The sequence below is a fragment of the Hypanus sabinus genome, chromosome 13, assembly GCF_030144855.1.
Source record: "Hypanus sabinus isolate sHypSab1 chromosome 13, sHypSab1.hap1, whole genome shotgun sequence".
NCBI classification, from domain to species: Eukaryota; Metazoa; Chordata; class Chondrichthyes; order Myliobatiformes; family Dasyatidae; genus Hypanus; species Hypanus sabinus.
Window position 1 is genome coordinate 11,952,241 of NC_082718.1, and position 24,407 is coordinate 11,976,647.

General features: G+C 43.8%; 1 protein-coding gene across 1 annotated transcript in view; it reads right to left on the bottom strand.

The window, feature by feature from the left end:
• Positions 1-24,407, bottom strand: part of LOC132403442 (alpha-N-acetylgalactosamine-specific lectin-like) — a 36,109-nt gene that overhangs the window by 6,262 nt on the left and 5,440 nt on the right. The window contains exons 2-5 of the mRNA XM_059986845.1: positions 13,209-13,279; positions 10,177-10,346; positions 7,489-7,629; positions 919-1,033 (exon numbers count right to left, since the gene is read on the bottom strand). Coding sequence (XP_059842828.1) covers positions 919-1,033; positions 7,489-7,629; positions 10,177-10,346; positions 13,209-13,263 — 481 coding nt within the window. The 5' untranslated portion in view covers positions 13,264-13,279. The remainder of the gene's footprint in view (positions 1-918; positions 1,034-7,488; positions 7,630-10,176; positions 10,347-13,208; positions 13,280-24,407) is intronic.

Sequence of the window (24,407 nt, forward strand, 5' to 3'; positions counted from 1 at the left end):
ACATTTTGGCAGGAATAATCCAAATAGAACATACAGAGTAAATGGTAGGGCATTGAGGAATGCAGAGGAACAGAGAGATCTAGGAATAACTGTGCATAGTTCCCTGAAAGTGGAGTCTCAAGTAGATAGGGTGGTGAAGAGGGCTTTTGGAACGCTGGCCTTTATAAATCAAAGCATTGAGTACAGAAGTTGGGATGTAATGCTAAAGTTGTACAAGGCATTGGTAAGGCCAAATTTGGAATATTGTGTGCAGTTCTGGTCACCGAATTATAGGAAAGATATCAATAAATTAGAGAGAGTGCAGAGACGATTTACTAGGATGTTACCTGGGTTTCAGCAATTAAGTTACAGAGAAAGGTTGAACAAGTTAGGTCTCTATTCATTGGAGCGTAGAAGGTTGAGGGGGGATTTGATCGAGGTATTTAAAATTTTGAGAGTGATAGATAGAGTTGACGTGAACAGGCTGTTTCCATTGAGAGTAGGGGAGATTCAAACTAGAGGACATGATTTGGGATTTAGGGGGCAGAAGTTTAAGGGAAACATGAGGGGGTATTTCTTTACTCAAAGAGTGATAGTTGTGTGGAATGAGCTTCCTGTAGAAGTAGTAGAGGCCAGTTCAGTTGTGTCATTTAAGGTAAAATTGGATAGGTATATGGACAGGAAAAGAGTGGAGGGTTATGGGCTGAGTGCGGGTAGGTGGGACTAGGTGAGATTAAGGGTTCGGCACGGACTAGGAGGGCCAAGATGGCCTGTTTCTGTGCTGTGATTGTTATATGGTTATATATGGTTATATGGTTATCGTCCTCTAACTGGGCAATGAGTCCAGTTCTGCTGAGCATGGGGTTGGTTCATTCCTTCTGCAATACTGTGTCTGAAATGGACTTGAAAAAATAACATTTCTCTCACTGCTGCACTTACCTGAAAAAAAATGAATCTGCACACAGTTTTCACTGGACTGTCGATCACTGGGTTCAGATTTAGCCCAATTTCTATAGGTGTAGCTTGTTCCATCACTCCATGTGAAATTCCCTTCCTGTGGGACATAAATCAGTGATTTTTCCTGTGGGATCGTTCAGAAACCTGTCACTTAATGGTACAAGGAGGAGCTGTACCCGAGTCAGAGTGAGACCAGAATATGAGCAAACAGGGCAGTGAATGAGATTTTAAATGACGGACTGTCAGGGTGGGGGAAACCTCATGGAAGTAACAGAATCCTGGGAACAAAAGAAACCGGACCTGAGAGTAAAAGTCAGGGAAAATGAATAATGAAAACTCGGACAATGAGTCATTGAGCACAAATACACAGTCTGATCTCATGAACACTAGAGGGAGAAAGGACAGAAGAACTTCACATGAATGAACACAAACTACAAAACCAAATGAGATTTGGAGACATGAAAATTTGTGATACACTTAGATCCTGTGTACAGTTCTTGTCTCCAACGTATAGATAGGGTACGGAGACACCACTGAAGGTGAGAAAATATTTGCAGGGAAAGGACCAAAAATGAGAATTCATACTTATCAATAAAGTTTGAGCAAACTTGAACATTGTCATCCCTCAATGACTGAGTTTGATATCTCTCTCTGTCTCTCTATTTCCCTCTGTCTCTGTCTGTCTGTCTGTCTGTCTGTCTGTCTCTCTCTCTCTCTCTCTCTCTCACTCTCTTTCTGAATAGCTACCTGCTCTAGCTGTAGAGCCAGAGCTAAAATTAAAACTTGGATGTTAAAGCCAGATGATTGTGTGTGGAATGGCCAAGCAGCTCACTGGGATTCTCCCTCAAATGTGAAGATTCAACAAGTTCAGCATGGAGAAAAGTTTCTACTTGAGGTGCAGAACAATAAATAAAGGAGAGTCATTAATCAATCCATATAAACATAAAAAACCTACAGCACAATACAGGTCCTTCGGCCCACAAAGCTGTGCCGAAGATGTCCCTACCTTAGCACTACCTAAGCTTTACCCATAGCCCTCTATTTTTCTAAGCTCAATGTAGCCATGGAGGAGAATCTTAAACAACCCTATCATTTCCGCCTCCACCACTGCCGCTGGCAGCCCATTCTATGCACTCACCACTCTCTGTGTAAAACACTTACCCCTTACATTTCTCCTGTACCTTAAAACTATGCCCTTTCGTGCTAACTATTTCAGCCCTGGGGTAAAGTCTCGGACTATCCACATGATCAATGCCTCTCATCATCTTGTACGCCTGAATCAGGCCTCCTTTCATCCTCTGTCACTCTAAGGATGGTCCTCTGTCACTCATTGGTCCCTTAGAGAATCAGAGTGGACAGCTATGTGTGGAGCCAAAAGAGATGGGGGAGATTTTGAACAATTTCTTTTCTTTGGTATTCACTAAGGAGAAGGATATTGAATTGTATAAGGTAAAGGAAACAAGTAGGGAAGTTATGGAAACTATGGCAATTAAAGAAGAGAAAATACTGGCACTTTTAAGGAATATAAATGTGGATAAATCTCCGAATCCTGACAGGATATTCCCTGGGACCTTGAGGGAAGTTAGTGTAGAAATAGCAGGGACTCTGACAGAAATATTTCAAATGTCATTAGAAACGGGGATGGTGCCAGAGGGTTGGCATATTGCTCATGTTGTTCCATTGTTTAAAAAGGTTTCTAAAAATAAACCTAGCAATTATAGGCCTGTAAGTTTGACGTCAGTGGTGGGTAAATTAATGGAAAGTATTTTTAGAGATGGTATATATAATTATCTGGATAAACAGGGTCTGATTAGGAACAGTCAGCATGGATTTGTGCATGGAAGGTCATGTTTGAGAAATTTAATAGAATTTTTTGAAGAGGTTATGAGGAAAGTTGACGAGGGTAAAGCAGTGGATGTTGTCTATGTAAGCTCCAGTAAGGCCTTTGACAAGGTTCTGCACGGAAGATTAGTTACGAAGGTTGAATCGTTAGGTATTAATATTGAAGTAGTAAAATGGATTCAACAGTGGCTGGATGGGAGATGCCAGTGAGTAGTGCTGATTAACTGTTTGTCAGGTTGGAGGCCGGTGACTAGTGGTGTGCCTCAGGGATCTGTACTGGGTTCAATGCTGTTTGTCATATGATTTGCATGATGGGGTGGTAAATTGGATTAGTAAGTATGCAAATAGGTGTTGTTGTGGATAATGAAGTAAGTTTTCAAAGCTTGCAGAGAGATATAGGCCAGTTAGAAGAATGGGCTGAAAGATGGCAGATGGAGTTTATTGCTGATAAGTGTGAGGTGCTACATTTTGGTAGGACTAATCAAAATAGGACATACATGGTAACTGGTAGAACATTGAGGAATGCAGTGGAACAGAGTGATTTAAAATAATGGTGCTTATTTCCTTGATGGTGGAATCTCATGTGGACAGGTTGGTGAAGAAAGCTTTTGGTATGCTGGCCTTTATAAATCAGAGCATTGAGTATAGGAGTTGGGATGTAATGTTAAAATTGCACAAGGCATTGGTAAGGCTGAATTTGGAGTATTGTGTACAGTCCTGATCACCGAATTATAGGAAAGATGTCAACAAAATAGAGCGAGTACAGAGGAGATTTTCTATAATGTTACCTGGGTTTCAGCATCTAAGTTACAGAGAAAGGTTGAACAAATTAGGTCTCTATTCTTTAGAGCGTAGAAGGCTGAGGGGGGGACTTGACAGAGGTATATAAAATTATGAGGGGGATAGATAGAGTTGACGTGGATAGGCTTTTTAAATTGAGAGTAGGGCGGATTCAAACAAGAGGACATGAGTTGAAAGTTAGGGGGCAAAACTTTAGGGGTAACACGAGGGGGATTTTCTTTACTTAGAGAGGGTAGCTGTGTGGAATGAGCTTCCAGTAGAAGTGGTAGAGGCAGGTTCAATATTGTCATTTAAAGTAAAATTGGACAGGTATATGGACAGGAAAGGAATGGAGGGTTATGTGCTGAGTGCAGGTCGGTGGGACTAGGTGAGAGTAAGCGTTTGGCACGGACTAGAAGGGCCGAGTTGGCCTGTTTCCGTGCTGTAATTGTTATATGGTTATAAGGAGAAAAGGCTGAGTTCAACCCATTCTCATAAGGCATGCTCCCCAATCCAGGCAACATCCTTGTAAATCTCCCCTTTTCCCCCATTTTTATGGTTTCCACGTTCTTCCTGTAGTGAGGTGACCAGAATTGAGCACAGTTCTCCAAATGGTGTCTGACTAGAGTCCCCTGCAGCTGCAACATTACCTCTCAGCTCTTAAACTCAATTCCATGATTGATGAAGGCCAATGTATTGTATGCCTTCTTAACCACAGAGTCAACTGCATAACAGCTTTAAAAGTTCTGTGGACTCGGACCTCAAGATCCCTCTAATCCTCCACATTGCAAAGAGTCTTACCATAAATATCATATTCTGCCATCATATTTGACCTACCAAAATGAACCACCTCACACTTAACTGAGTTGAACACCATATGCCACTTCGCAACCCAGTTTTACATCCTATCAATGTCCAACTGTAACATCTGACAGCCCTTCACACTGTCCACAACACCCCCAACCTTTGTGTCATCAGCAAATTTACAAACCCAACCCTCCACTTCCTCATCCAGGTCATTTATAAAAATCACAAAGAGTATGGGTCCCAGAGCAGATTCCTGAGGCACGCCACTGGTCAACCTTCCTCCATGCAGAGTATGACTGGTCTACAACCACACTTTCCCTTCTGTGGGCAAGCGAGTTTTGGATCCACAAAGCAATGTCCTCATGGATCCCATGCCCCCTTACTTTCTTAATAAGCCTTGCATGGGGTACCTTATCAAATGCCTTGCTAAAATCCATATACACTACATCTATGGTTCTACCTTCATCAATGTGATAAATCACATCCTCAAAAAATTCAATCAGGCTCATATGGCATCACCTGCCTTTGACAAAACCATGCTGACTATTCCTAATCATGTTATGTCTCTCCAAATGTTCATAAATCCTGCCTCTCAGGATCATTTCCATCAACTTACCAACCACTGAAGTAAGACTTACTGGTCTATAATTTCCTGGGCTATCCCTACTCCCTTTCTTGAATAAGGGAACAACATCCACAACCCTCCAATCTACTGGAACCTCTCCCATCCTCATTGATGATGCAAAGATCATTGCCAGAGGCTCAGCAATCTCCTCCCTCACTTCCCACAGTAGGCTGGGGTACATCCTGTCCGGCCCTGGTGACATCCATCTTGATGCTTTCCATAAGCTCCAGCACATCTTCTTCCTTAATATCTACATGCTTAAGCTTTGCAGTCTATTGCAAGCCATCCTACAATCACTAGAATCCTTTTCCGCAGTGAATACTGAAGCACAGTATTCATTCAGTACCTCCGCTATTTCCTCTGGTTACATACACACTTTTCCACTATCACACTTGAATGGTCCTATTCTCTCACATCTTATCCTCTTGCTCTTCACATACTCGTAGAATGTCTCGGGGTATTTCTTAATCTTTTCCGCCAAGGCCTTTCCATGGCCCCTTCTGGCTCTCCTAATTTCATTCTTAAGCTTCTTCCTGCGAGCCTTATATTCTTATAGTTTCCTATAATTACCTATTTTCTTGAACCTTTTGTAAGCTCTTCATTTTTTTCTTGATTAGATTTACAACAGCCTTTATACACCACGGATCTTGCACCCTACTCTCCTTTCCAGGTCTCACTGGAAAGTACCTACTCAGAACCCCACACAAATATCCCCTGAACAGTTGCCATATTTCTTCCATACATTTCCCTGAGAACATCTGTTTCCAGTTTATGCTTCTAGATTCCTGCCTGATAGCCTTATATTTCCCCTTACTCCAATTAAACTTTTCCCTAACTTACCTGTTCCTATCCCTCTCCAATGTTATGGAAAAGGAGATAGAATTGCGATCATTATCTCCAAAACCCTCTCCCAGTGAGAGACCTGACACCTGACCAGGTTCATTTCCCAATACCAGATCAAGTGCAGCCTTTCCTCTTGTAGGCTTATCTACATAATGTGTCAAAAAACTTTCCTGAACACACCTAACAAACTCTATCCCATCTAAGCCCCCCACTCTAGGGAGATGCAATCAATATTTGGGTAATTAAAAATCTCCCACCACAACAACCCTGTTATTATTACTCCTTTTCAGAATCTGTCTCTTTATCTGCTCCTCAATGTCCCTGTTACTATTGGGTGGTATATAAAAAACACCCAGTAGAGTTATTGACCCCTTCTTGCTCTTAATTTTCACCTACAGATACTCTGTAAACAATCCCTCCATGACTTCCTCCTTTACTGCAGCCGTGACACTCTCTCTCATCAACAGTGCCACGCCCCACCTCTTTTACCCCCCCTCCCTATCGTGTCTGAAATACCTAAAGCCTGACCCCTGCCCCTGCACCATCCAAGACTCTGTAATGGCCACAATATCATAGCTCTAAGTGGTGATCCATACTCTAAGCTCAAAAGCTTTATTCATAATACTCCTCGCATTAAAATAGACACATCTCAAACTATCGGTCTGAGCAGGTCCCTTCTTTATCATCTGCCTATCCTCCCTTTCACACTATGTCCAAGCTTCCTCTATTTGAGAGCCAACCTCTCTTTCCTCCGTCAATTCAGTTCAGTTCCCACGAACAGGCTCCTCGAGAGAAACACTTTCTCCAGACTGTTAGGATGTGACTTATTGGGGTCAACGTTCGGTGACAAAAAGATGGAGAAAGGAAAATCACACAGATCGTGTCAGATGAAGAAGGGAGAGAGAAGGCTCATGTGGAGATAAACAGGGTCAATAGACAATAGACAATAGACAATAGGTGCAGAAGTAGACCATTCGGCCCCTCGAGTCTGCACCGCCATTCTGAGATCATGGCTGATCATTCACTATCAATACCCAGTCCCTGCCTTGTCCCCATATCCCTTGATTCCCCTATCCATCAGATATCTATCTAGCTCCTTCTTGAAAGCATCCAGAGAATTGGCCTCCACCCTCTTCCGAGGCAGTGCATTCCACACCTCCACAACTCTCTGGGAGAAGAAGCTCTTCCTCAACTCTGTTTTAAATAACTGACCTCTTATTCTCAATCCTTGCCCTCTGGTACTGGACTCTCCCAACATCTTGAACATATTTCCTGCCTCAATCCTATCAAATCCTTTAATTATCTTAAACGTCATAAAAGTGTGGGATTTATTTGTTCACTGGACACAGTGACGCTGTGAACAACCAGCATTTATTGTTCTTCCCTGATCATCGTCTGACTATTTCATACGGCAGCTAAGATTCTACACACTGGAGTCACAGTGAGGCCAGACAGGGGAATTATTGGATTTACTGCATTTTATTTACTTGGATCCAAGTTCCTGGATGCTGGAATGGGATTCAAACTCATGTCCCTGGATCATTCGGATACACCCAGTGACTTCACGCTCACACTGCCATATCCGAGTTACTCAGCAGGTTGTCCAGTGTAATTCTATCTGTGGTAACAGTGTAACACGTCATCATGAACTTTACCTCCCATATGTCATTCAGGCCAATCCACGTCGTTGGGTTCTTTTTATCCACATAAGTGATCACTTTTGAAATGAATTTGTTGTGTCTGTCTGAGGTCACAGTTGCCAGATTTCCATAATGTGTGTATCGATTGCAGAAATCCTATAAATAAAAGAGTATCATTATCTTTAATCCTCACACTGGGTCCTCAGTAAATCATCTGACCTGTTGTTAGGAATTTCCTTAAACAGACTTGTTTTTCTTCAAAGTGTTTGCTGTCAAAAGAAACACTGTGTTAACTCCACTGGTTGTGGAGTTTCTCCTAAATTATCCTGTGTCTGATCCCCTATAATAAGTAGATTGATTTGTTTACTCTCGGGGCTGGGGCGTGGGGTAGGATAAACTATCAAGTGGAAGCTGCAGCAACCAGGTCTCTGGCACTGAGTCTGTCTCTGTGGTTCAGAAGGGATGGGGGTCAAGAGGAGTGCAGTAGTGATAAAAGACAATAGACAATAGGTGCAGAAGTAGACCATTCGGCCCCTCGAGTCTGCACCGCCATTCTGAGATCATGGCTGATCATTCACTATCAATACCCAGTCCCTGCCTTGTCTCCATATTCCTTGATTCCCCTATCCATCAGATATCTATCTAGCTCCTTCTTGAAAGCATCCAGAGAATTGGTCTCCACCGTCTTCCGAGGCAGTGCATTCCAGACCTCCACAACTCTCTGGGAGAAGAAGCTCTTCCTCAACTCTGTTTTAAATAACTGACCTCTTATTCTCAATCCATGCTAGGGGATAGGGGATTCCATTTTAGAAGAGCTGAAAGCAGATTCTGTGGACCTGAAAAAAACACCCAGACTGTACGTTGCCTCCCAGTTGCCAGGGTTAGAGGTGTCTCAGACTGGGTCACAACATTCTAAAGGGGGAGGGTGAACAATCAAAAGTTGGGCAACATATTGGTACCAAAGACAGAGATAAGAAAAATGAGGAGTTCCTGAAAAGAGAATATAGGGGGTTAGGCAGAAACCTAAAAAGCAGAACCTCCAGGGTAGTGATCTCTGGATTGCTGCCAGTGCCACATGACGGTGGGGGTGGGGGGGGGGGGTAAGAATAGGATGAATTGGGAGATGAATGTGTGGCTTGAGAATTGGTACAGCTGATATTATCCTGAACAGTGGTTGGAAAGATATTGGAGTCTGTCATTAAAAACAAGCTTTTGGGGTACTTAAAAGCAAATGATAATATAGGCCAAAGTCAGTCTGGTTTTCTAAAGGGGAAGTATTGTCTGACAAATCTGTTGGAATTCTTTTAGAAAATAACAGGCTGGATACTCAAAGGAAACTCAGTGCATGTTGTTTCTTTGGATTTTCAGAAGGACATTTCTGCACATGAGGCTGCCTAACATGATAAGAGTCTGTGGTAATACAGGAAATGTTCTAGCATGGATAGAAGATTGACTGACAGGAGGCATAACAGGGGCCTTTTCTGGTTGGCTGCTGGTGACTAGTGGTGTGCACAGGGGTCGTGTTGGGACTGCTTCTTTTCTCATTATATGTCAATGATTTGCTTGAAGGAATTCATGGATTTGTTGCCAAGTTTATGGATGATATGAAAATAGGTGGAGGGGCAGATAGTGCTCAGGAAGCAGGGTGTGTACAGAAGGACTTAGACAGTTTGGGAAAAGGGCATAGAAGTGGCAGATAGAATACAGAGAAGGACAGGCATGATCATGCACTTTGGCAGAAGGAATAAAGATGTGGACTATATTCTAACTGAGGAGAACATTCAAACATCAGAGCTGCAAGGGAGGAGGGAGTAGTCATGCAGGATTCCCTAAAGGTTAACTCGCAGATTGAGTCAGTGGTAAGCAAGGCAAATGCAATGATAACATTCATTTAAAGAGGACTGGAATACAAAAGCAAGGACGAAATTCTGAGGATTTATAAGCCACTGGTCAGACTGAACTTTGAGTATTGTGAACAGCTTAGGATCTCCTTTCTTAGAAAAGATGCACTGTGATTTGAGAGCATCCAAAGGAGGTTCATGAGAATGATGCCAGAAATGAAGGAGTAACATTTGATGTTTTGGGCCTTAATTCACTGGAGTTTCGAAGAAAGAAAGGAGGTCTCATTGAATCCTATCAAGTCTTGAAATGCCAAGATGCAGTTGATGTAGAGAGGATGTATCCAGTAGTGAAGGAGTTGAGGACTAGAGGGCACAGCTTCACGATTGTGGGACAGGGATTTGGAACAGGGATGAGGACAAATTTCTTTAGCCAGAGGGTGGTGAATCTGGAATTCAGACAGTTTTCCAGATAAAGTAACTGGGTATATTTAAGGTGAAGTTTGATAGTATTGATTAGTCAGGGTTTTGAGGGTTGCAGGAGAAGGCAGGAGAATGGGATTGAGAGGGATAACAAATCAGCCAATGATGGAATGGTGGAGCAGATTTGATGGGCTGAATGGCCTGACTCTGATCCTGTGACTTTGGATCTTATTGTTTTATATTCTTTATTTCCCAGTTTTCTAGACATTGATTTGACTGATAGGAAGCGGAGCCCATAACCACAGTGAAGCACACCCTGTAACACAAGAACCCATCATTGACAATTCAACTGGAGTCTGTGCTGTGAGTTAATGGGAATAAACCAGCAGAGCCCAACATTCTCCAGGCCTTGATGTACTATTGCTGGGTTTCAGGGACTTACCTCAGCTTCATTCCATGTCATTGGGTTACTGTAGTACCGGAAACAGGATTTTAGATCAACAAAATAAAACCAATTTTCATCACAACGTCCTTGGGTTAGACTGTAATACGGGGACCATCGCTGCTTCATGTCCACGGGATCATTCCCATTTTGTTGGATAGGAATTGCGACTTAAAACAGATAGAATAATGAAACAATTTCCATTAGTCACAACACCAGACACACTGTGGATTTGCAGAAGATGGCCAGTGCTCATTACCCACATCATGGCGCCAGGGGACTGAGGGCTTTCTGGACGGACACCATTCTTTGTAACAGGGACACTGGTTAAACCTGACAACAACAAATGACTGTCTGACACTGGTGGTGGGAAATGATTACAAACAGTTCTGATGGATGGAACAAATTCATATTTAGTGTTTCGCAGGTTAATCTAGGATAAAACATTTTGTAAAGAGATGGTTTTATCTGACGAGAAATTGAATTTTTGGAGGCTATAGTTAAGTATCAGTAAGGATAGAACGTTTCATGTGGTAAACATGGATTTTAACAAAATGTTTGAGAAAGTCTCATTCAGTTGATTCAAGTAGATCTAAGAGAAACAAATTTATGAAACATTTTGTTCAGTTCACACCTGGAGTTTATTATTGCACAGCAGAGAGTGCAGAGGAGAGTCACTGAGATGTTGCCCAAGGTGGAGTGTTTCAGATTCGAGAAGGGACTGGATGGAATTGGTTTGTTTCCCTGGAGTAGAGGAGGCTGAATGAAGACCTGATAGAGATACACAATATAATGAGAGGCATCAATTGGGTGGTGGTGAGAAAATATTCATCAGTACAGAGACTTCTGAAATGAGTGGAAATTGTTTAAGGTGAGGGATAAGAAATTCAAAGGGGATCTAAGGATTTTTTCACTAAAAGTGTGAATGCCATTTAGGATTCACTTTCTGAGATGGTGGGAGAGGTGGGTACACTCACAGCACTTGGAAACATTGGAGAAATACTTGAATCAAAATGGCACGATGGATGGCGACAAGCCGTGTGTGGTGAAGGGGGAGAGGAGAATTGTACTTGATGGTTGACATGGATATGGTGGCCAATAGCTTTCTTGTTGTATAATCTGTAAAATTATAGATTAGCTGAGGGTTAGTATTGGAAGGATGCGCATGCGCTGGCCATTCATGTAGCCTGTTACTGCCGCTCTGACTAGTTTTCTTACTTTTCTACTTGGCATGATTAACTTATTATTATTTAATTATTTATGGTTTTACATTGGTATATTTCTACACTATTCTTGATTGGTACGGCTGTAACGAAACCCATCTTCCCTCAGGATAAATAAAATATGTCTGTCTGTCTGTCTCATGTGTGATACACGACAGGACCTCTACTTTCTTAGTATTTTGCATAGATTTGGCCTGTCAGCTAGACTTTGACAAACTGTTATAGATGCATACAGGAGAGGATCCTGACTGGTTTTCTAAAAAACTACAGAAAGTTGTGGATACAGCTCAGTTCATCACAGGAAAAGCCCACCTGAAAATTTAACACATTAACCAGATTGCTGCCATAAGGAACCTGCATCCATTTTCAAGACCCCACCACCCACTATCCAGGTCATGCTCTGTTCTTGCTTCAACTTTTGCGCAAACAGCATAGGAACCTTCAGCACCACACCACCAGGTTTATGAACAGTTATTACCCTGTAACCCACAGGCTCCTGAACTAGCATGGATAATGTAAAACAGCTCAACTCTGAACTCATTCCACAACCTACCGACCTCGAAAGGGTGTCTGCACAAGTGTGACTCTACAATTCATGTTCTCAGTATTCTACACAGTTTCTCTTCTTTTGCAACTTTGTTGTTCATCTGACTTAAAATACATCAAATTTGTAATAATTCAGTTGTGTTTTTATTGACTGAAAGAAAATGATAATCAGGGTAGCAATGGCTGACCTATACATAATTTGAGAATAAAGTTTCTTTGACTTTGACAATGAAGATGTTTGCTGATGATTCTAAAGCTGACATTCTTGTAGACAGTATAGAATAATGATTAGGTTACAGGAAGACATTTGTCGACTGGTCAGGTAGGAACAAAAGTGGAAGTGGAAATCAATCCTCAGAGAATGTGGCCATGCATTTGTTGGGATCTAACAATACAAGGGTACTTATGGGGAATAGTGGGATAGTAAGCAGTCGGAGCACAAACTTTCAAGACAAGCTCTGCAGAGGGTCAAAAGCCAAAGGGATGGATACAAGTCATTGCTCACAGGATTCATGTGTGAGGGAGAGAAATATTTTCAGCACATAGGCTCTGTATCTTTCTGATTCTCTGCCTTGTCCTACTTACTGGCATCTAAACTACAGCCCTCCATATCAATCTTATCCATATACCAATCCAAACTTCTCTAAAATGTTGCAATTGAATCCATTTTTGCCACTGCTGGCAGCTCAGTCCACACGTGTACCCCCTCAGAAATAGTTAACCTTCAGATTTGCCATAAATATTTCAACTTTCACCCTAAACTTCTGACCTCTGCTACTACTCTCACCCACCCCCAGGGTAAAAAGCCTGCATGCACTCACCCCATCTATGGTCGTTATCGTTTGCTATTCTTCTCTGACATTTCCCCTCACTCTCCTGTGCTCCAGGGCCTGATGTCCTAGCCAATTGAACCTATTCCTGTAACTCAGGTACTCCCAAAGTACAACACCTCACACTTGTCTGCCGTAAATCTACCTGCTATTTTTCAGTCTAGTTTCCCAGCTGGTTCAGATCATGCTGCAAGATTTGATAACATTCCTCACTGTCTGCTATGCATCAGTCTTGATATAATCTGATGTCTTTGTCTCCTGATCTCTAGGAGAGTCTCTGACTCATCTTCCATCTCAATAGCCCAAAGTTGAATGTCCCAAACAAGACATTTCCTACTATATCCCAACCGGACCCAATGCCCACAAATTCCCATGTCCCACAGTCCCAACACAGATATATATCTGTAAAGTTCCTTGAATCAATGGGCCTTACCTGCCACATCACTGACAAGCAGTGTGGTCACCACCAAAATCCACATCAGCATCATGTTTCTTCCCTCAGACCTGAAACACAAGAAAATAATTCAACATTAGTGTCAGGTTTCTCAGTGAAGGTAGGGATATCCTGCTGCCACTCCCACCTCTCTCTCTCCCAGCTCTCTGTGTCGAATAGATTTTCAATCCTGAGGCAGTCCTACTTATGTGCAGGTCTTAGATATTGGAGGTTTCACGAACCATTGAAATCAAACCCAATTGGCTGGACCCACCTGCATAAAAAATTTTGCAAACCAATCACTGAAAGATCTGAACATGAAGATTGGGAAACCACAGGAATGTCTTGTGAGCTTCAAGTGTGACTGTGGAATGTTCCTCTGTAACTGAACACTGAGAAACAGAGGCTGCCTAAAACATTTATGTTCCCATGATGTTTTTCATGAAATCAGATCTCAATAAATATTATAAATAACAACAATTACAATGTAATTTTCAGGTGAATACTTCATCAGCTACAGCTTATGATGAACGCACTCATACATACAATTGTCCTGGTCTTTTTCTCATCCATTTCCCATCGTGGGGGATGATCTTTCTCTGTCACTGACTCTGGAAAGTTTGCAATCCATTTGTAAGGATTGGGTTCAATTTAGAATCATGGTCACTGTCCAAAAAAAGGTTGCAGTGAACTCTACTCAGACGGAGCATGGAAGGATGTGGAGATAATAGATTGCTTGATACTTGATGTTTCTCCAAGGACAGTTCTGGAAGGTGTATGGACTAACCTAATGTAGGAATGAATCTATTGATCTTCAGTGGAGTGAGACTGATGGGCCAAACAGATCTTCCTTTCCCTGGATCTTCTCTTGTTCCCCAATCATGTTCTATCAGTAGATTTCCGATCCTGACAACTCCCCGATCAAAAGTGATTCCTCCTGTCACCTTTGATCACCACTTACCAATTATCTAAGATCTCTACCCTCTAGTTAATGTCCCCACTGCCAAGCAGTAGGCTATAGGAAGTTATTGATAAATCAGCTGATGATGGTTGTGTCTGAGACACTGACCTAAGCAATTCATGCAGTGAGTTCTTGGCTGGAGTACTCTACCAGCCAACTTACATTGAGTGAGTAATAAATCCAACCATTGAAATATTTTCTCCATGATACCCCCTGTTGTAGAATGACCAGGTCTCCTCAATGCTGCATTCAGTGAAATGCTGCCATATTTTAAATGAGTGACGCTGTGATTTCAGCACTTCACCAGTGGAATCTGGCTGTTTGTTCTGCATTTGGACCATGGCTGTGAAAGGCTTCATCTTCATGAAACTGACAAGAAGAAGGCATTAACAATTTCCTGAGATTTTGTTCAAAAGAACACAAAGCTAATCCTTATTTGGAAGAAAAAATGTATAGATGTTGTAAGTCTGATATAAAAAGTCTGCAAATATTGCTCATTATAGAGCATTTGCACAGGAAGACATGGGAAAGTAAAGATAAATATGCACTGTAACTGTAGAACAAGGGTTAAAGGAAAGTTTGTGGATTGTTGATTGGAGAGTAACTGAACAAGTTTAACAAAACTGAAGTGGATGTCAGATTGTGAGAGAAGATTTGCAGAGCATGTTATTTTTTAACTCATATTCTTCTTTGTTCTACACAGGTCTCTTGTTTTTTCTCTCTCTGTGATAGTTGAGATGTATTGATAAGATCTTGTTGATAAACTAATCAAAGATCTAAACTAAGCGGATCAAAGTTACAGGGAAATAGTCACCCCGAAGTTGCAGGAGGCAAGCAGCTGGCTGACTGTCAGGAGAAATGAAAATAGGCAGTGAGAGCAGAGCACCCCTCTGGCCATTCCCCTGAAAAACAAGTATACCAATTTGGATACTTGTGTGAGGGATGACCTCCCGGGAGAATCCCATGCCAACCGTGTTACAGGCACTGAGCATGGGACCATGGTGCACAAGGGAAAGAGGGAGAAGAGCAGAGTGGTAGTGATCAGGGACTCAATAGTGAGGGGAACAGACAGGAGATTCTGTGGATGTGAAGGGGACAACCAGATGGTGTGTTGACCAAAATGTTGATTGCTCATTTCAACGGATGCTGTCCGACCTCTGAGTTCATCCAACTTGTTTGTACGGATGGTGTGTTGCCTCTCAGGTGCCAGGGTCAGGGATGTCTCAGAACGCATCCACAACATTTTGGAGAGGGAGGGTCAGCAGCCAGATGTTTTGGTACATATTGGTACCAATGGCATAGGAAGGAAAAGCAATTAGGTCCTGAAAAGAGAATTTAGTGAGTTGGGTAGAAAGCTGAGAAGCAAGCCCTCCTGGATAATAATTTCTGGATTGCTGCCTGTGCCATGCCCCAGTGAGAGCAGAAAGAGGATGATTGGGCAGATAAATGCATGGCTGAGAAGCTGGTGCAGGGGGCAGGGTTTCAGGTTCTTGAATCACTGGCATCTCTTTTGGGGGAGCGAAGACCTGTTCCAAAGTGATGGGTTGCGCCTGAACCCGAGGGAGACCAATATTCTTGCAGGCACGTTTGATGGGGCTGTTGGTGGGGGGTTTAAAGTAATTTGGCAGAGGGATGGGAACTGGAGTGAAGGGACTCAGGATAGTCCAGATGGTAAAAAAGTAAAGCTAGCATGCAGTCAGACTGTCAGGGAGGACGGGCAGGTGATGGGACTTAGTTGCAGCCACCAGGCTGAGTATCAAATCATTAGTGATACAGAATCAGAAAGGACAGCAAATACAGTACTCAAGGTGCTGTATCTAAGTGTATGGAGTATAAGAAATAAGGTGAATGATCTTGTTGCACTATTACAGATTGGCAGACATGATGCTGTGGCCGTCATGGGAGATTTTAACATGCATGTTAAATGTGAAAATCAGGTTGGTCATAGATCTCAAGAGAGTGAGTTTGTTGAATGCCTAAGTGATAGCTATTTAGAGTAGTTTGTCATTGAGCCTACTAGGGGACCAGCTGTACTGGAATGGGTGTGATGTAATAAACTGGAGGCGATTAGGGAGATTGAGGTAAAAGAACCTTTAGGAACCAGAGATCACAATATGATTATATTCAACTTGAAATATGATAAGGAGAAAGTAATGCCTGATGTAGCAGTATTTCAGTGGAGTAAGGGAAATTACAGCAGTATGAGAGAGGAGTTGGCCAAAGTAAATTGGAAGGAACTGCTGGCAGGGATGTCAGTAGAGCAGCAATGGCATGCACTTCTGGGAAAAGTGAGGAAGGTGCTGGACATGTATATTCTAAAAATAAAGAAATACTCGAATGGTAAAATAGTACAACTGTGGCTGACAAGTGAAGTCAAAGCTATTGTAAAAGCAAAAGAAAAGGCATACAACAAAGCAAAAATTAGATTGGGAAATTTTTAAAAACCTACAGAGAGCAACTAAAATATCATCAGAAGAGTAAGCATAAAATGTGAAAGCAAGGAAGCAAGTAATATCATAGTGGATAGTAAAAGTACTTTTCAAGTATGTTAAGAATAAAAGAGTGGATATAGGACTGCTAGAAAATGAGGCAGGAGAAATAATAATGGGGAGAAGGAGATGGCTGATGAACTTATTGAGTACTTTGCATCAGTCTTCACCGTGGAAGACACGAGCAGCATGCCTGATGTTGTAGTGTTTGAAGGAAGAGAAGTGGGTGCCGTTTCTTTTACAAGAGAGAAGGTACTCAAAAAGCTGTAAGACCTAAAGGTACATAAGTCACGCGGACCAAATGAATTACATCCGAGGGTTCTGAAAGAGGTTGTGTTGGAGGTTGTGGTGGCATTAGAAATAATCTTTCAAAAATTTTTGGACTCTGGTGTGGTGCCAGAGGACAGGAAAACTGCAAATATCACTCCACTCTTTAAGAAAGGAGGAAGGCAGCAGAAACTAAACTGTAGAATAGTTAGCCTGACCTTAGTAGTTGGGAAGATGTTTGAGTCAATTGTTAAGAATCAGGTGATAGAGTACTTGGTTACACAGGACAAGATAGTACAAAGTCAGTATGGTTTCCTTCAGGGAAAATCCTGCCTGACGAACCTGTTGGAAATCTGTAAGGAGATTACAAGTAGGATAGATAAAGGGGATGCAGTGGATGTTGTATATTTGGACTTTCAGAAGGTCTTTGACAAGGTGCCACACATGAGGCTGCTTACCAAGTTAAGAGCCCATGTTCTTATAGGAAAGTTACTAAAATGGTTAGAGCAAACACAAGGAAATCTGCACAAGGAGGGTTGAAGATGGGAGAAGGGGTCATCGGTGGTGGTAGGAGAGCCCTTGTCAAAGAAGTAAGCTCGGAGACGGAGCTGGCGGAAGAACCCGCGTTGATGGTGCTGGAGTCTGGGTTTTGAATATGCCCTGGGTTGCTGGGGCAGCCAAGATCGATGGCCGGGGTCGGGGCCATGATACGAGGTCCATGCTCTGGGGTCTGCAGATGGAAGATCTTGTGATCCTTGCAGGACGTGATAAAGTCAAAGAAACGGCGATTGCAAGCATGGATCCGACAGAGGATGAAGTAACATTGCAAACGGAGAAAAAGGTGTCCCGGAGGCGTGGAAGGGATTGTGATAGGGATGCCAGGTATCTTCTCATGGCAGAAAGTGTCACCCTCAGAGCTCGATGGGAGAAACAATGGGAGGCAGAGACAATTAAATGTGAGTACCTGGGATCCTCAGAAGGTCCAAATTGAGAAGCTCGAAAACAGATCCTGAAGCCAACTGGAGTCAGTTGGCAGTGCAGACACGTTCCAAGGAAGGATATATGGCTGTAATAGTGGGTCTGGGTCAAAATATGATTGAAAAGTTGAAGGGCTGAAGGAATTATAGATGGGGAGCAGTGAGAGAGGGTTTCACTGAACTCCCGTCAAAGAGAAGATTTAAACTTCTTCAGTGTAGGCATCACTGGCAGAGGCTTCGCAGTAGAATTTAAAGAGCAAACACGAGGAAATCTGCAGATGCTGGAAATTCAAACAACAATACACACAAAATGCTGGTGGAGCACAGCAGGCCAGGCCGCATCTATAAGGAGAAGCGCTGTTGATGTTTCAGGCCAAGACCCTTCGTCAGGACTAACCGAAAGGAAAGGTAGTAAGAGATTTGAAAGTAGTGGGGGGAGGAGGAAATGCAAAATGATAGGAGAAGACTGGAGGGGGTGGGATGAAGCTAAGAGCTGGAAAGCTGATTGGTGAAAGTGATACAGAGCTGGAGAAGGGAAAGGATCATGGGACGGGAGGCCTCGGGAGAAAGAAAGGAGGGGGGGGACACCAGAGGGAGATGGAGAACAGGCAAACAACTAAATATGTCAGGGATGGGGACTGTTCATGGACAACCTGCTCTGGCTTGCTCTGGATCTCTTTGTTACTAATTGCCAATGGGACATCAACGGTCTCGACTTCACCACACCCTGTTCCAATTACAATCTCACTCCTTCCCACCCTGTCTCTTGCAAAAATGCTATCCCCTTCTCACAATTCCTCCGTCTCTGCCGCATCAGCTCTCAGGATGAGGCTTTTCATTCCAGGATGAAGGAGATGTCTTCCTTTTTTAAACAAAGGGGCTTCCCTTCGTCCACCATCAACTCTGCTCTCAAACGCATCTCTCCCATTTCCCGCACATCTGCCCTCACCCCATCCATCTGCCACCCCTGCTTTGTGTGGTAACGAAGCTGTATGTGTCCATAATAATATATATTGTGCAGAAACATGAGAACAACCAACCATTCACACTTAAATGTGGCAATGAATCTTGTATGGCAAAGCAATCAGGCTGCTCCAGTCAGGATTGATCATTGTAGGACCCCAGCTACCACAAGAGCACCACAGTGCAGTGAGGGCCAGAGGGACATGTGTGGGAGAAAGGAAGGGCAGATAGAGTGATTATTAGAAGATTCTGGCAAAAAGGTTACTCTAGTACCAGGTTACAGACACATGGAGGTAGTTTTTAATTTGACTTGTTTTGTGACCTCCCAGTTTTGTGGGGATTTTACTAATCATCTTTTACTGGTTAAACAAGTTACTCATGGTGAGTTCAGAACGAAAAGGCAGGGAAGTAAAATGAGCTTGATAGAGTTGTTAGGAGTAGGTATGACCACAGTCAATACTTTAGGTATAACAGATACACAAATCAGTTCCCTTTGGCAGAAATTGAAGAGGGCCACAAGACAAAATGATGATGATCTGGGACAAGCTAGTAGAATAGGGAAACAAGGGGTAGAAGTGGAATTGGGAACTTTCCAGTTCTTGCAGACATTTAAGGACATAATTGAAGAAGTTATTGTTAGAGGGAACAAAGGCACACAAAGGCATGATAAAATGCAGTGCTGCCTGGAATTTGTCTGTAGTTGGAGGGAGCGTGTCTATCTCTAAGCAATACACATGCCTTTGTAATGGAGTTATACAAGTCTGATGATCTTTTGATCATCAGGAAGAATAACGAAATTATTAGCAACTGTTGAAAAGGGTAAAGGGTCATGAGAATAGCACCAAAAGTGGCGCTATTGGTGGGCTGGTTTAAAGTGAACTACATAAATACACTTGGAGTTACCCCTCTTAATTATGATAACATTCTTTTCTCTCCATTCCAAAACACAGAACTAGGCTATCGTAAGGGGGCATAAGGGGATATTGGTTTGCATCATGGCAGACAAAGCAAAGGAGATGGAACGTAGGTCAACAGGAACCCAAGACTGCTGTATGCCATGATGGGAGGTAGGAATAGATGCAAAGGACTCAAATTTACTGAGGAGGGAGGAATGCTGTTGAGAGGCCAACCAGGTCGTTGTGCCATCCAGAATAACATCACCTGGCACTCGTAATGGTTGTCCCTATAATAACTCAGCCGTCAATGACCACTTTTGGAGCAGTTATGAGCTTCAGTGGGTGAAAATTACGCCAACACCCATCCACTGGGGAATTCCTCAAAGCAGCCTTTGAGGAGCAGTGAAACTGCCCACACAGACCATTGGACTAGGGATGATATACTGTAATGTGATTTAGCCTAAAACCAAGGTTTGGAGACATCATAGCCCAGAGGTCTGAGATGAGTTGGGTACTGTGGTCAGAGGAAATATCAGATGGGGTGACGAAGTGACCAACCCAGGTGCTGATAAAAGCCTGAGTCACTTCTGCAGCCTTCCTCGATGCCAGTGGGACTGCCCCGGTTACTTGGTTTTCCAGTCCACCAAGGTAAGAATGTGCATGAAACTGTGGAAAGTGGAAATAGGACCAACAAGGTCTACATTGACATGGTCAAACTGTCGCTCAGGGAGCTTAAAAGGTGTCAGTGGTGCCTGAAGTTAACGGTTATTTTTTGCGCTCTGATACTCCACACAGGCTGCAGTCTGATTGTGAATGTACTCTCTAAGGCCATGCCACACAGACAGTAGAGCAACCAGTTTCTGAGAGGCCTTCTGGCCCTGATGCTAGAGGCCAATTTGGAGTCAAAAACAGTCCGTCTCCAGTTTGTGGACAATATGGGGCAGGGTCAACCAGTTGAGACATTGCACAGGAGAGAAACGCAGCTTTCTTGAACTTAGTATCAGGCCCATGATGCTGATCAGTATGCCTGGACCTCTGGGTTAGTAGCTCGTTCAGCTGCCATGCCAGCATAGTCAACCCCCATGTGTATGGCCTCAATGGCTTGCCCTGAGAGGCAATCAGCCACAGCATTGTCTTTCCCTTCATATAAGGCGGCACGGCATGGCAGCAGCGGCCTTTCAGACCTGGTATTACATTAATTTAATTTTCTATTTTAAGTTTGATACTCAATTTTTGATTAGGGCACATGGATAACAGAGTGGGTATCTACCATCTCCAGATACTACTACAATACAGAGATCATCCAAAAACAAACCTCCACAAAGATCTGCTGGCTGAATTACACGACGTCGGCTTGCTGAGGGAAACGGGCCTACAATCCTTGGACTTACCTGATGCTGGGAGCCGGAGATGGAGATGTCAAAAGCGATGTGCGAGGAAGCAGAAGTGAGGCAAATGGGCAGGGGTCCGTGCCAGGCTAAAAGCAAACCCTAGCCGGCCGGCTGTCCCATCCATTCTGCTCTCCAATGTCCACTCCCTGGACAATAAAATGGACTACATCCGATTCCAACGTAATACTCGGTGGGAGTACAGAGTTTCCTACGCGTATGTCTTCACGGAGACATGGCTCACTGATGGGATTTCGGACGCTGCCATCTAACTAGACGGGCTAGCTTTGTTTCGTTCAGACGAGATGCAGCTGTCTCCAGTAAGGCTCGCGGTGGCGGTGTGTGTGTTTACATCAACACAGAATGGTCTAAGAACTCTGCTGGTTTCCAGACACTGCTCATCGTTAGTGGAGTTTGTGACAGTTCGATGCAGACCATTTTATTTGCCACGGGAATCCGCCTCTGTCCTTATATTAGGTGTCTATATTCCCCCCAGTGTTAATGCTAAGGAGGCGTTCTGTGAACTGTACGGGGCTATTAGCAAACTGCAGAACGCACACCCTGATGGTCTGTTTATTGTCGCCGGTGATTTGAACCATGCGAACCTTAAGTCAGTGCTCCCCAAATTCCATCAGTATGTGGACTTTGCAACGAGGGGGGAGAACGCATTGGACCTGGTTTACACAAACATTCCTGGCGCGTACTGGGCAGAGCCTCGCCCCCACCTCGGATACTCAGACCACATCTCTGTTATGCTAATTCCAGCAGACAGACCGCTTGTTAGGTGCTCCAGACCAGTTCAGAAGCAGGTGAAAACCTGGCCAGCAGGAGCCATCTCTGCTCTTCAAGACTGCTTTGAGCACACTGACTGGTACATGTTCAGGGAGGCTGCAACCGATGGCGACTCTACCAACTTAGAGGAGTACACAGCATCATTGACCAGCTACATCAGCAAGTGCACTGATGATGTTACTCTGTCCAAGACCATCACTATACGTGCCAACCAGAAGACATGGATGACCGCAGAGGTGCGTGCGCTGCTGAGGTCCTGTGACTCTGCCTTCAGAGCAGGTGACAAGGCAGCTCTGACAACAGCAGGGGCCAAACTGTCCTGAGCCATCAGAGGGGCAAAGCGTGTACATGCCCAGCTAATCCACAGCCACTTCCAGGACAGCGGCGACACACGGCACATGTGGAAGGTGTTACGGATTCAGCAACAATAAATATATGAGTGATGCAGGGTTTTGATAATAAACAAAAACATTTATTAAAAACTGAAAAACAAATCCCCCAAAAGTAAACAAATTACTAATGTAACCGGGAATCAGCTGCTGTGCGGCAGCTTAAACAGTTCTTAAAGCAATGTTGCAAAAGTTCAAAATGCTTACAGTCCATTTAAGGGAGAGACATTTTAAGACGATTTAAATTCTCTTTCACGTTGTCTTGCTGTGATTCCCAGTTGAACTACTTTTCCTACAAAGAATTTGCGAAGATGAAAATGAAACGGCTTAAAGGCACTGACCTTTCCTTTACAAAACTGTTCCCAATCCTTTCTGTTATCCACAGGGATTAACACGGGGACAATCAACGAATTCCTTCCAAATGAGGATCAAACAAGGTCGAACCTGTTTCACCGTCGAAATCAACTTTCCTCGATCTTTTAACTCCCGAACTCCGATCTTCGCTCTCCACTGATTCTCAACTAGCAGTCTTATAAAGAAACTGCTGGCAATGACTTTTCAAACTTTAGGCATCAAATAAAACTCCATCTTTCAACCACACTGTGTCATGATATTAAATCACGCAGTGGCATGAAGTCAACATGGCAAATCCAGTTACGAACTGCCCCTCGTCACAGGGAGGGGTCCTCCTTTCATACCCTGTAAAAAAAACCTGTCACATGACCTCTACTGGCGGGAAAATGATGTCACTCCACCATCACAAGACCATTACCTCAAGTCCAGTATAGCTTCAACACCTGTCACGTGACAAGTACACCACTGTCACGTGTCACAGGTACGTAACAAAGGGCATCCAGGACATCACCAATTACAGGACAACATCACCTGACTGTGCGGGTGATGCCTCCCTCCCAAATGCACTGAATAACTTCTACGCCCGGTTTGAGGTGGAAAATGATGTGGCGGCAAGGAAGTCCACCCCTCCTGCGAATGACCAGGTGCTGTGTCTCACCGTGGCCGACGTGAGAAGATCCCAGTGCAGGATCAACCCACGGAGGGTTGCTGGACTAGACAACATTCCTGGTAGAGTGCTCAGAGGATGTGCAGACCAGCTAGCAGATGTTCTCACTGACATCTTCAACATCTCCCTGAGCAGCGCCACCATTCCAACGTGCTTCAAGGCCGCCACCATCGTCCCTGTACCGAAGAAGTCTTCAGTGTCCTGCCTAAATGACTACTGTCCCGTTGCACTGACATCCATCATCATGAAGTGTTTTGAGAGGCTCGTCATGAGGCATATCAAGACCCTGCTGCCCACCCCACTGGACCCCCTGCAGTTTGCGTAGCATCCCAACCACTCAACAGATGACGCCATTGCCATCACCCTCCACCTGGCCCTAAACCACCTGGACAAAAAAGACACATACGTTCAAATGCTGTTCATAGACTTCAGTTCAGCATTCAACACAATCATCCCTCAGAAACTGATTGGAAAGCTGAGCCTACTAGGCCTGAACACCTTCCTCCGCAACTGGATCCTAGACTTCCTGACTGGGAGACCTCAGTCAGTCCGGATCAGGAGCAGCATCTCCAAAACCATCACACTGAGCATAGGGGCTCCCCAGGGCTGCGTGCTCAGTCCACTGCTGTTCACTCTGCTGACCCACGACTGTGCTGCAACACACAGCTGGAACCATATTATCAAGTTCGCCGATGACACGACCGTGGTGGGTCTCATCAGCAAGAACAACGAGTCAGCTTACAGAGAGGAGGTGCAGTGGCTAACGGACTGGTGCAGAGCCAACAAACTGTCTCTTAATGTGAACAAAACAAAAGAGATGGTTGTTGACTTCAGGAGGGCACGGAGCAACCACTCCCTGTTGAACATAGACTGCTTCTCGGTAGAGATCGTAAAGAGCACCAAATTTCTTGGTGTTCACCTGACAGAGAATCTCACCTGGTCCCTCAACACCAGCTCCATAGCAGAGAAAGCCCAGCAGCGTCTCTACTTTTTGCAAAGGCTGAGGAAAATACATCTCTCACCCCCCATCCTCATCACATTCTACAGGGGTTGTAT